Raw genomic sequence first — 11,389 nt, 5'->3', positions numbered from 1 at the left:
TTAAAACAGAGTGGCAGGAGTACCTGGCCAGCTTGATGACTTTTCATCTTTACAGACCTTAGGAAAACTGCCAATAGTGGAGATGATGTGGTACAAGTCAGCTAGAGGAAAATAGCTGATTCTAGACCCCATAATTTCTACTTCCAACTTTCCTTAACCTTGAAAGGTTAACCCAGGTAAAAGATACTACTGTATTCCACTACGTACAGCAGCTTAGCAATTGAGTAAACACGCAACAGTCAAAATTCTTCATCATGAGCAAGGTGAAGGACAGGTTCAGGAAATCATTCCATACAAGAATGTGTATGAAAAGTTTTTTATATCAAAAAAAACAAACTAGAAACAATATTGCCCCAAAGCAATTATAGTAATTAACTGTGGAGCTGGGTAACAAGGTGTTTTCCACACCCAGGAAAACACACACCAGGGAAGAGGCCTATACGCAAATAAATAAAAGAGAGAACAGGGAGAAAAATCACATTTATTAGGTTAAGACAACCACAGGCTGGACACAACACACATGCTAAAAAGTGGACTGTCTTTTAAAACTTCAAAGGTAAATAGGTAAATGTTTTCCACAGTCCCACAGTCATTTCAGTAAATGTTTACAAATTAAAAGGCCCACGTTAGACATTAAACAGTAAAATATGTAATAAATACTCCAACCTATCCCAAAAGCTTATAAGTTAAAAGTCATAATGAATTTGACTAATCATGCTATTGAAAACTGTTCAATTACTAGAGGCTGAATCAGTTTTCAATGTATTAGTCCTAAAAATGCCACTCCTTACCCTGCCCCAGGAAACCTCCCATTTTACACTTTAGAGATAAGGCATTAACACCAATTAAAGTCTCAGTTTAATCATCACGATTTAAATGAAATAGCAAGGAAGACCTCTCCTCTCCTTGCAAAAAAACCTAAGTACCAGACTCTCTGGGAAGACATTCAGGCCTACTTCTAGCCATCACTGAAATTAAGTGTTAGAAAGGATGGTGAGCCAAAGTTAAATCTAAAACTACCTGCTGAATCTTTCTAGCAATAAACCCATGATGACCCTAACGAAAGGACCTGGATTACAGTCACTGTGCTTTTTGGTTATGTGGCTTCCTCTAGGTTAACCATTAATTAAATCTTGAGGATTTTTTGGTGTATGTTTATTTAAACATGAACAGACCTTACAGTTTGAAGTCCTCTAAAGTTCCCTGAATTACTGGACATTCACTACTCAGTTAAGAGTCCCAGGAAACCTGTGAAGACTAGCATCTCTATTACTACCTGACAGCAGTCAGCACCAAGACTACTGAAAACAAATTAAACAAATTCAAACTTACTTTTTGGCCAACCACCCTAAAAGGTGTATGCAGCCTTTCAGCTTGTTCAGTATTTCAGTTATTTCTAATATAGCTATCACCACAAATATATAGTCTCTTTAAAAAAAAGGTATTTGGAGATTCTTGAATTATAAATTTTGCAGTATGAACAAAACCATCCACATTCTCACACTAAACTGCCAGAGGGTAGGGCTATATAGTTACATTATTTCCTATGTTGCAGTACCTCATTTTACCATTCTGCCAACAAATAGACCATTATTAAATGACTCACCTGATGTTGGAGGGTACTGACAAAGCCTTTACAATTTAGTCTAGAATTGTTAACCTAAATCAATCTAATTTTAATCTTTGCTATAGGAATAGATAACTGTAAGAAAGGCCTTCTGATCTCCCCATTCCCCCAAACTACATCATGGAAAGGAGCAGTAAATTTAGTTCTTAGGATTAAAAAAAAAAAAAAAAAACACACCTTCTAAGCCAAGTTTTACATGACATTATATATGTAAAATAAAGTACCATTTCCACTTATTTCAGTCTTCAAATATTTTTTATTGGAAGGCCATGCATTGCCTTCATTTATTGTATTTCAAATCACTGTACATTTACTTTTGTGAAAACACTGCCTGCATTTTCTAGTACAAAAAAAACCTAAAAATTGTTTCAGGAATGTAGAGAAATATCCAACTTAAATAGCGAAAAAGTGCACCATAATTACTGCTGCACTGCAGTCATTTCTGCATTTCCCATGTTTCTTAAATAACTATCTTGTCTGATAACACACAATATAAAGAGCAATTATGAAAAACAGACATTTACATATACTTCTAAAGTCTTATTGAGAATATCCTGTTGGCATCGGATAACCAATCATAGGTGCAGCTGCAGTAGCAGGATATGCATATGCCTGTTGGTTCATACCATTGTGCATATTTGGAACATTACTTCCATATTGCTGAGTGCTATCATAACCATTCTGGTAAGTCCCTGTTGGATTACCAGTCCTAAAACTGGTCTGTATACCAGCAGACACAAAATTACTTCCAAAGCTCCCATTGGTGTAATTTGCAGCACTGTAAACACCATTCTGAGTTTTTGCTCCAAAATCTCTCTTAAGCAAACTAGAGTAACCTCGGTCATAATTTTCCCTGTCTCTAAATGTATTAAATCCACCCCTTTTGCCCGCAGAGTATCTGTCCCGACGGTCATCCTTCAGGCCTCCTCTACCCCTGGAACGACCTGTCAAGAAAGAAATTGCAGATCGATTATTTCTATGGCACAAATCACAACATAAAGGAATTGGTAGCTCTACTTTTGAGAAGTATTTTCTCAACTTCACTCTGCACTGAAGGTTTTACTCACCCGCCAATCCCATTTAAATGGATCTGTAGGCGATTAATGTGACCCAAGACCATCAACATTTCTCATCCAAAGCTGGTCTTACCTGAACCTCTGTCTTCGACCAACTGAAGCAACTTGGGATTAATTGCCTGATTAGCTTCACGAAGCACAGAGATAAGGTCGCTCACTTGCTTTATGTTATTAGGTGTAAAGAAAGTGTATGCTGTGCCTGTTTTGGTACTGCGGGCAGTTCTTCCAATTCGATGAATATAATCCTCTGAGGAGTTAGGGTAGTCATAATTGATGACAAATTTCACATCTTCCACATCTGTAAGGTGTTGCAGTGTGGCAAAATAGCAATGTACGGAGTTTTGCACACCACAACAGCCAGACCAAAAATAAAAAGTTAGACAATTGTATTCCCAAGAAGGTATGGGCTGCAAAAAATACAGTTAAAATGGTTATCCATTCCCTGTAGGAATACCATTGAGATTGAAGAGAGAAAAATAAGAAGCACACGTCATTTATACGCCTCGTAACCCACCCAATAACGGAGCCTGTCAAAAGGACGTGTGTGTATTCCCTAATACATTCCCAATTCAGCCAAGTCCCCTTACAGATCATCAAGTGACATCTGAATGCTTCTGCGCAGTAGGGCCACTTAAAGGTTCACAGCAACCTCCTCGTGTGCTCATTTTGAGGACCTTTCAAGAAAAAGGTACATGGTCCTTTGCATTACACACTCATCAGAAGTTCGAATTTCTGGCCACACTGCTTGTCTTGCCAAGACCTTACAACCGCAGCTGCAAGAAAAACATACCTGTCCCCCAAAAGTTGTTTTTATGCACTGTGTCTCGTCTAGGCAAGCGCTTCCAAGAAGCCAGGATTCACTTGAGAATGTGTCTCTCTCTGGCAGGTCTCGACATGACGACTACTGTGTAGGTGAGGGAGGAACTTTCAAAGCACTGCTTTCTTTTCCCACTGACTAGGTGTGAGAAGTTGTCCCTGCTCTAGGATCTTATGTGCCAGTACTCACCAATTTGTAAAAGGCTTAGTACCTTTTAAAGCTGCTCTCTCCATTTCAAACTTGGAACAAAAATTTCATTGAACATTGAAGTTTGGAACTATTTCTTCGACATTTCAGCAAACTCACTGAAACTCAAAGACCCACAGATCACAGTAAACAGTTTGCAACAATGCTGTACCATGGCAGTCATGCAAAGCATGGGACAGAAGAAATACCACGGCAGTGAACTGTGAGGATAACTTCCATTTTTTTCCCCCGGAGAGAACAGTTTACGGGGCAGAGGTGGTATGTTCTGCCTTTTGAAGATTACTGGCACACTTTCAGCTTTTCACCTCTCTAATCGACTGGAAGCAGCCAGCCGATCACTAGTCCTCCATCCCCCTCGAGTCCTCCGATTGTCATGCCTAGGCCTTGCCACAAAGACTGCACCTTTATATGAAAAAAACTTGGAAAAAATGCAGAGGTTAAAGAAAGCAATAAACTTTCTTTAAAAAATTAATGGAGATCTTCTGGGAAACCAAGCCATGAATTCGAGTTTGTACTAACCTAGCCCTCTGGAGGCCACATCTGTAGCAATCAGAATAGGAGCTTTTCCATGTTTGAATTCTGCCAAAAAAAAAAAAAAAAAAAATATATATATATATATATATATATATATATATATATATATATATACACACACACACACACATACACGAAAATAACTGACCAAAATGGAATTTAGGTTCTGGTGGTGGTGGGGAACCTTTCACTTGAAATACTTACCATTTAGAACCCAGTCACGTTCCTGTTGACTCTTGTCACCATGGATACCCATGGCAGGCCACCTAAGTTAAAGAGAAGTTGTATTAATACACTCACATTTAAACATCAAAGTTTAACTGTCAGAATTTAATTAAGCACATAAACATTTTTGGTCAAAGGCCCTTTTAATTTCAAATAATGTATCTACGCTCTCATTTATACCATCAGATTGTCCCCATTGATGAAACTCAAAATCTATCAGGAGTTCCCTTCATGGCTCAGGAGTAATGAACTGGATTAGTATCCATGACGACGCAGGTTCAATCCCTGGACTCTTTCAGTGGGTTAGAATCTGGAAATGCCATGAGCTGTGGTCTAAGTCATAGACACAGCTCAGATCCTGCATTGCTGTGGCTATGGTGTAAACCAGCAGCTACAGCTCGGGTTCAACCCCCAGCCTGGGAACTTCCATATGCTGCTGCAGGTGCAGCCCTAAAAAGACAAAAAACAAAACAGAAAAGGAAAAAAACAAAAAACAAAAAAAACCAACCCACCTCAAGTCTAACGTTACTAATTAAAGTTTCTGCCCTCCCCCTAAACTCAGCTCTTATTAATACATCTGCTTCAATGGAGGAAGCCCACATACCCATCTCTCCTCATTTTCCTAGTAAGTTCATCACATCTTCTTTTGGTTTCAACAAAAACAATGGTTTTATTTTCCTTCTCACTCATGATCTCTTCCATTAGGCGAATAAGTCTTTAAAGAAACAAAAAATTGTGAATTCTAAGTTATGGTCAGCAAAACACTAACTTCAAATCATATGGCTACAAGTCAAACACCTGCTTAAACGTATAAACAGTCTATCCTTGGTCTTGCCCCTGTAAGGCAGATCTTTTTTTCTATAGATGATAGAAACATGATGACAACCAATTACATGAACAAAGGAAGCAAAACAATTTTCAGAACAATGGATAGACCAATTTCAACAGCCAAATTCCAGTATGACTGAAAGTCATGTTTAAGGTAACCTATAAATGCGTGACTCAATTTGTACAATAAAGTTGTTTTTAGAGTTATTAAGACTGACTTACTTTTCATCCTTTTCCACATCATGACACACATCCACAATCTGAAGAATGTTGTGATTTGCACTCAGTTCTAGTGCACCAATATTTATATGAATATAGTCTTTCAGGAAATCTTCAGCGAGCTGTCTTACTTCTTTTGGCCAAGTAGCACTCCACATGAGGGTTTGCCTATCAGGCTAAAGATTTTTGGATTAAAGAAAAAGCCTTGTATTCTAAGAATAAATTTAGAGCAAAGTTTGAAAAGATAGATACATTTAAAGAGTACTTACTCTTATCTGATCCACAATCTTCCTTATTTGGGGTTCGAATCCCATATCCAGCATTCTATCTGCTTCATCAAGGACAAGGTAGGTGGTCCGTCTTAGATTGGTTTTCCCACATTCTAAAAAGTCAATCAGTCTTCCAGGTGTCGCGATACAGATTTCCACACCTTTAAACACATAAATGTAACCAAGACATCTAGAATTTTAGCACCACCAGTGACAAATCAAACACTTTCTGTTTTGTACCTCTCTCCAAATCACGTATCTGTGGTCCCTTAGGAGCACCACCATAGATGCAGGTGGACTTCAAGCGACACGCTCTACAGTATTCAGCAGCTACTTGCTGTACCTGTTGGGCCAGTTCTCGAGTTGGTGCCAGCACCAAGCACTAAGAAAAGAGAAAGTGGAATACCTTTCAGCAGAGTCCCGGAGTCTACTTTTGAAGTGATGATATATCAGTGTTACACCAGCACATGACTTATTTTGCTGTCCAATACCTAGAGCAGATTTGTTTCCAGATAAATGGTACAAAACAGCTAACGAGAGTCTCCACTTAAAATCACCACAAATTGTCATTTGCTTTCTACTGGACAAATCTCTGTACTTTTATTTTTTTATTTTTTTTGTCTTTTTGCTATTTCTTGGGCCGCTCCCGCAACATATGGAGGTTCCCAGGCTAGGGGTCTAATCAGAGCTGTAGCCACAGGCCTACGCCAGAGCCACAGCAACGCAGGGTCTGAGCCATGTCTGCAACCTACACCACAGCTCACGGCAACGCCGTATCCCTAACCCACTGAGCAAGGGCAGGGACCGAACCCGCAACCTCATGGTTCCTAGTCGGATTCGTTAACCACTGCGCCACGATGGGAACTCCCCAAATCTCTGTACTTTAAAACAAAGCTTAAGGTATACTTACAATAGGTCCATCACCTCTCTCTAGGAATGGCTGATGATTGATGTGGACAATAGCAGGGAGCAAATACTGTTCAGAGAAGGGGCAAACAGAAGTTACACATTAAAATATTTCTGGTTTCTTTTAACTTCCAACCCATTTTCTCAATCACTCGACACAGAATTACAAGTTGCCCAAACTTACAGATAATGTTTTCCCAGATCCAGTTTGTGCTACCCCAACCATATCCAATCCACTTAGAGCAACAGGCCATCCCTGAGCTTGAATAGCAGTGGGTTCAGTAAAGTTCTGCCTCGCAATCACATCCATTACGTTTGCTGTAATCATAAACAAGTAAGTTAAAATTAGAAATGCCGAGAGAAAGAATTTTTTTTTAAGGTAGGGAAAACTAGCACTTACCAGGAAAGTTTGCTTCATAAAAATTCAGAACTGGCTTTGGGCAGTTGTGACCTCTAACTGTAATTTCCTTGCTTCTTCTGTATGTCTCTACCTCTTGCTACAAAACAAATTACAAAAATCCAGTTGTCTTCTCATGACAACTCCCCTTAACTGAAAATGCAACCAATAAGCTCCTAAATTCATAATTGACTTAACTACTTTAAGATGGCCTTTAAAAATTTGGATCCATATAAAAACCCTAAACAAACAAAAACCACTTATTACATTACACCCAACCATTTTAAGTAGAAAAAGTCACTCGTCTCCAAAAGTGAGTAGTAACTCCTCTTCCCCAACTACTTACTCAGCATGAGTTCCCCAAAACTTGGTTATGTGCAGGGCACTTCTAGTCAGATTTTGATTCACTGCAAAGTTATTAATTATTGAATTACAGCCTTTAGAAACCACATGAAATTACTTACTGCTGTGCGCCTAGCCAAATCAGGGTGTTCTTGATAAAAATTCTTCTCAAATTTGGGCAGCTCATCAAGATTCCACTTCTTTTTAACCAGTTTCTCCCCAGGATTTCCAAACTTCTTTCCAGATAAGGGCCCTGCCCTACTTCCTCCAAATCGAGGCGCACCAAACCTGAAATTAAAAAGTCACATCTTCGAACACGTAGACATATTAACCACCCCTTGGCACATGCTAAATATCAAAGACTTCCAGGTGGAACAGACGGTCATTCTCTCAAAAGCCACAATTAGCACCGTATCCTTTTCATTTCCCGTTGTACCAAGTACACGCCATTGAACCCAAATCATCAGCCCGGGATTTCACAGGTCGGAAAGTGGCTGCCCGAGTGCCAGAAGTTCAGATTACAAGGAGCGTCAATAGTTGGGGGCTACTAATCTCTCCCATGAACTTAAAAATTAAATATCTGAGAGAAAGACAAGAAAGGATAAGCCTAACAGCGATGTTATCTACCAGCTGTTCTCAAGCAAAGGAGCTTTGATTTTAATAGATAACGGAACAGCAGACAGAGCAGGAAAAGGTGGGTTATCTCGCGGACACTTACGCAAGCCGATTGACTTGGAGAGATGCCCCAAAAAGGACCGCGATCAAGGTAGCAAAATTATATAAACGTAAGGAAAAAGAAAAGGAGGCGTTGGAGACTACCGGGGGAGGAGTCCCTGCCGGGCGGAGTCGGCCGGGCTGCGTTCCCGCTGGGGCGGCGCTTCCCCCTTTGTCTCGCATTTCTCTCTGCGCCACATTTTCTCGACGCTGCCATTTTGAGCTCCTCCGCCGGGCGGGGTAACAAAGGCGCCGCCGCCATGTCCGATGCCGGCATTTTGTACCCGCGGCTCAGCCACATGGCCGATTCCCGCGGTGCCGGTCACCGTCCTGCCCCCGCCGCAAAAACGGCATCGGAGACGGCCCCCTCGCCACCCACAAAATTCCTGGGGCCCCCAAAAGACCTTCCGAAAGGTTGCACCTAACAGCAGCGATTTCGTCCGCCTCGAAGCGCTGCGCTCCCCTCCCTTCGAAATACGCTCCTTGGAATTATCCCAACAGCTGATAAATCATCGAGGCCGCGATACCCCATCCCAGACAAAAGAAGAGATCTCGAGAACCATTAACATGAAACTCCCAAGCAGTTTCAAAAATATCAAAATGGCGCAAGCCTTTGAGGGACGAGGCCCAAACACAGGCTGAGGAAGCCGAATTCCCGTCGCCACCCCGCCCCCCCGCATCGGCATCCCATCCCCCACCCACAGGGCCTGACAGGTCAGTTCCCACACTCACCCTCGATCCCGGCCGCGGTCTCGGTCACTTGAATAACTCGACATGGCGTCAATGGTTGCGGTTGGCGGGAAACAAAGCACAGAGAATCGGGTGCGACAAGTCGCTGGAGGTGGCTTCGACGACGGCGAAGCCTTGCGGGGGCGGCAGCGGCGGAGGGACGGCGATGACAGGAGCCCAAGCTGCCCGACAAGAGACCGGTGGAAATGAATGAGGTGCCGGCCGCGTCCCGGCAGCCGGTTTTATAGCCTGGACCGCCTCCTCCGCCGCAGAGAACGCTGGGAGCTGCTCTATGACCTAATCACCCCGCCCCTGCGCCGAGGCCGCACCGCCCGCGGGCGTTCCGAAATCCGCCATGTTCTCGCTCCTCCTTCTCCTCCCCCCACCCAAACCATCCCTCCCGTTTTTCACTCCTTTCAAGGGTGGGTCCATCCACCCACTACTGGGAAGCCTCAGTTTTTACTCTCTTGACTTCACCTTTTCCTTGTCTTCCACACTTCAAGGAAGTCGCCCCGCCCTTTTTCACGTCCAGCGCGAACAATGAAATGGCCCACCCAGACCAAGCCACTTGGTTCTCTTGGAAATGTTTACGTCTCCAAAGGGCCCTCACGCCCACAACCCGGCGAGACGGGAAGGCGGAGCCTGACATTGTCACGTGACTGCCCCCCCCCCGCCCACCGGGTGAGCAGTCCGCACTACTTTCCCAGATGGCGTCGGCGGAGGAGTACAAAACGAAATCTTTCGCCGGAAGTGCAGCGCTATTGCCCGGGGAGACCGGCCAGGTCGGCTGGTTGACCCGCGGGGCTGTTAAACCCACCCACCTGAGAACCCCTTAGCAGGATCTGGTCGGCGGAGAATGGTATTTAGAGCTCGCAAACCGCCGCCCCAGCGCGTGCTGCGAAAGGAAGTGGTCCTGTGGTGACCAATCAGCAACGAGAAGCGGTTTTAACGTCCCTCCCTTTTTAATCCCTCCTTCCCGGCACTTTCGTTTGCTTCCCCCTCCTGTCAGCCCTGGGTGTGCGGCGTGCGGCCCTCCCTGAGCTCCGTCCCGCGCGCACCGGGCCAAGAGTCCGACAGCGGCCTGCCTTCTCGACATGGCCGGCTCAGAGGCTGGTGAGTCTCGGCCTGGCGCTCCGGTGTGTGTGGACGAAGTCGTCCTCTCTAAATCCCCTAACGTGCCTGCAACTTTTACCTTGAGGCCTCGGGCGGGTTTGGGCGGCCGGCGGGGCTGGTGACACCCCGTGATAGTTGGCGGGCTCTCTGGGTAGGGTCTCATCACCGCTCCCTGGCTCTTTCCGGGTTGTGGGGTGCGGTTTTGGGGGTGGGTTAGAAGGGCCCTTGCGGTGAGGCCCGTAGCGCACGCAACCTGGCTGCGAAAAGGGCAGTCGCATAGCTTCCCCGGACTCGTATTTTTCTGGGGAATCCACCCACTCAGTGTGTCTGCTGTTCTTGCATTGCGAGGACTGAGGTAGGTAGTACCTGCATCTTCATTTGAACATTGGAGGACCGGCCCTCTTTAAGATGTGTTGATGCCCCCGGCCAATGCAGAACCGTGGTGGACTTCTCTCTTCTGTGATCTCTAGACTCATTCGCTTTGTCTAGTACCGCTTTTGAAAAGCGAATTGATTTGGTTGTCTAGGACGCTTTCATCCTTTCCTCCAAGACAGCGTTCAAACCAGTTGTCATGGTTTGGTCAGCTGTGAGTACTGAACTTTGGGAGAGGGAGATAACATGCCTTGAAGACGCTTTCACACGGAAACTCGCACTTGTTTCTAGAACATACTTAAGAAAACGCACACAGAATAAAAGAACGTTCCCGTCAATTGCAAATTGTTTCAGGTTTTTCTAAGTTTCCTTTGGCCGACAAACTCTTGAAATAACTTTGCTCATCTTATCAGTATCTAGGGTAGGGAGGGTGACAGCAGGAAACTTCAGCAGTATTGGTAATGTGCTAATTTTGAATGTAGAGACGTTTTTGTGTATTTACCATGTTTCTTTTCATGTGCACAAAATACAATTAAAAAAATTAAAAACTGCAGTAGTGTTGGTGTCATTTCTCCAGTTTTTAACAGCCTCAGTTAATCACTACTTATTTGGGCACCAGAGAAATTCCAACTTGGGCAAGATAATTGGGTAAAATCATGACTAATGCTATTGGGATTTTGAAACAACATCTATTAATTAGTTTCTGGTGATCTCTCGTATATGAGATAATGTTCCTGACTTTTTGTAAATATATTTTAAATAAAAATCTACGTATAGCTTCTAAAATAAGGTGTAGAGTAATTTGAGATTTTAGTTTGGAACAGTAAAAATGGAGTTTGCATCATAGTTTTGTGGGTTTTTTGTTTGCCTTTTTTTCTTTTTTCTTTTTTTTTTTTTTTTTTTTGCTTTTTAGAGCCGCACCTGTAGCTTACTGACATTCCCTGGTAGGGGTCAAATCAGAGCTGCAGCTGCTGGCCTACCACAGCCACGGCAACACAGCGTCTGAGCCTCATC

General features: G+C 43.4%; 2 protein-coding genes across 9 annotated transcripts in view; one reads left to right on the top strand and one right to left on the bottom strand.

Annotated features, from left to right (window-relative positions):
• Positions 1–462: 462 nt before the first annotated feature.
• On the bottom strand, positions 463–9,727 carry DDX5 (DEAD-box helicase 5). 4 transcript variants are annotated; one of them, XM_047757778.1, is made up of 14 exons: positions 9,712–9,727; positions 8,894–9,072; positions 7,570–7,735; positions 7,109–7,205; positions 6,893–7,026; positions 6,713–6,778; positions 6,043–6,184; positions 5,803–5,963; positions 5,537–5,709; positions 5,091–5,201; positions 4,466–4,527; positions 4,247–4,306; positions 2,777–3,001; positions 463–2,571 (listed from the first exon to the last, which is right to left on the bottom strand). In XM_047757778.1, the coding sequence occupies exons 2-14, from the start codon at positions 8,935–8,937 to the stop codon at positions 2,168–2,170; spliced, it is 1,845 nt and encodes a 614-aa protein (XP_047613734.1). In that variant the 5' UTR covers positions 8,938–9,072; positions 9,712–9,727; the 3' UTR covers positions 463–2,167. The 4 variants fall into 4 exon arrangements, with proteins under 4 accessions (XP_047613734.1, XP_047613733.1, XP_047613732.1 ...); XM_047757777.1 differs by lacking the exon at positions 9,712–9,727 and adding an exon at positions 9,368–9,525; XM_047757776.1 differs by lacking the exons at positions 8,894–9,072; positions 9,712–9,727 and adding an exon at positions 8,166–8,344.
• The window catches only part of CEP95 (centrosomal protein 95), a 62,296-nt gene continuing 60,596 nt past the window's right edge, over positions 9,690–11,389 (top strand). For 3 of the 5 annotated variants that reach the window (XM_047757773.1, XM_047757772.1, XM_047757771.1), the window contains exon 1: positions 9,695–10,003. In XM_047757773.1, coding sequence (XP_047613729.1) covers positions 9,985–10,003 — 19 coding nt within the window. In that variant the 5' untranslated portion in view covers positions 9,695–9,984. Of the gene's footprint in view, positions 10,027–11,389 lie in introns of all 5 variants that reach the window. The other 2 variants (XM_047757774.1, XM_047757775.1) reach the window with 2 other exon arrangements.

This window comes from Phacochoerus africanus, chromosome 14 (assembly GCF_016906955.1).
Source record: "Phacochoerus africanus isolate WHEZ1 chromosome 14, ROS_Pafr_v1, whole genome shotgun sequence".
NCBI classification, from domain to species: Eukaryota; Metazoa; Chordata; class Mammalia; order Artiodactyla; family Suidae; genus Phacochoerus; species Phacochoerus africanus.
The sequence above is the reverse complement of the archived record's forward strand: the minus strand, read 5'-3'. Positions and strand labels throughout refer to the sequence as shown.

Coding starts and splice junctions, on each gene's coding strand:
- DDX5 (XM_047757776.1), bottom strand. CDS start 8,344: ATGCGAGACAAAGGGGGAAGCGCCGCCCCAGCGGGAACGCAGCCCGGC. Junction 7,027..7,108: donor TTATGAAGCAAACTTTCCTG/GTAAGTGCTAGT, acceptor TTATGATTACAG/CAAACGTAATGGATGTGATT. Junction 4,528..5,090: donor AGGAAAATGAGGAGAGATGG/GTATGTGGGCTT, acceptor TCTTTAACTTAG/GTGGCCTGCCATGGGTATCC.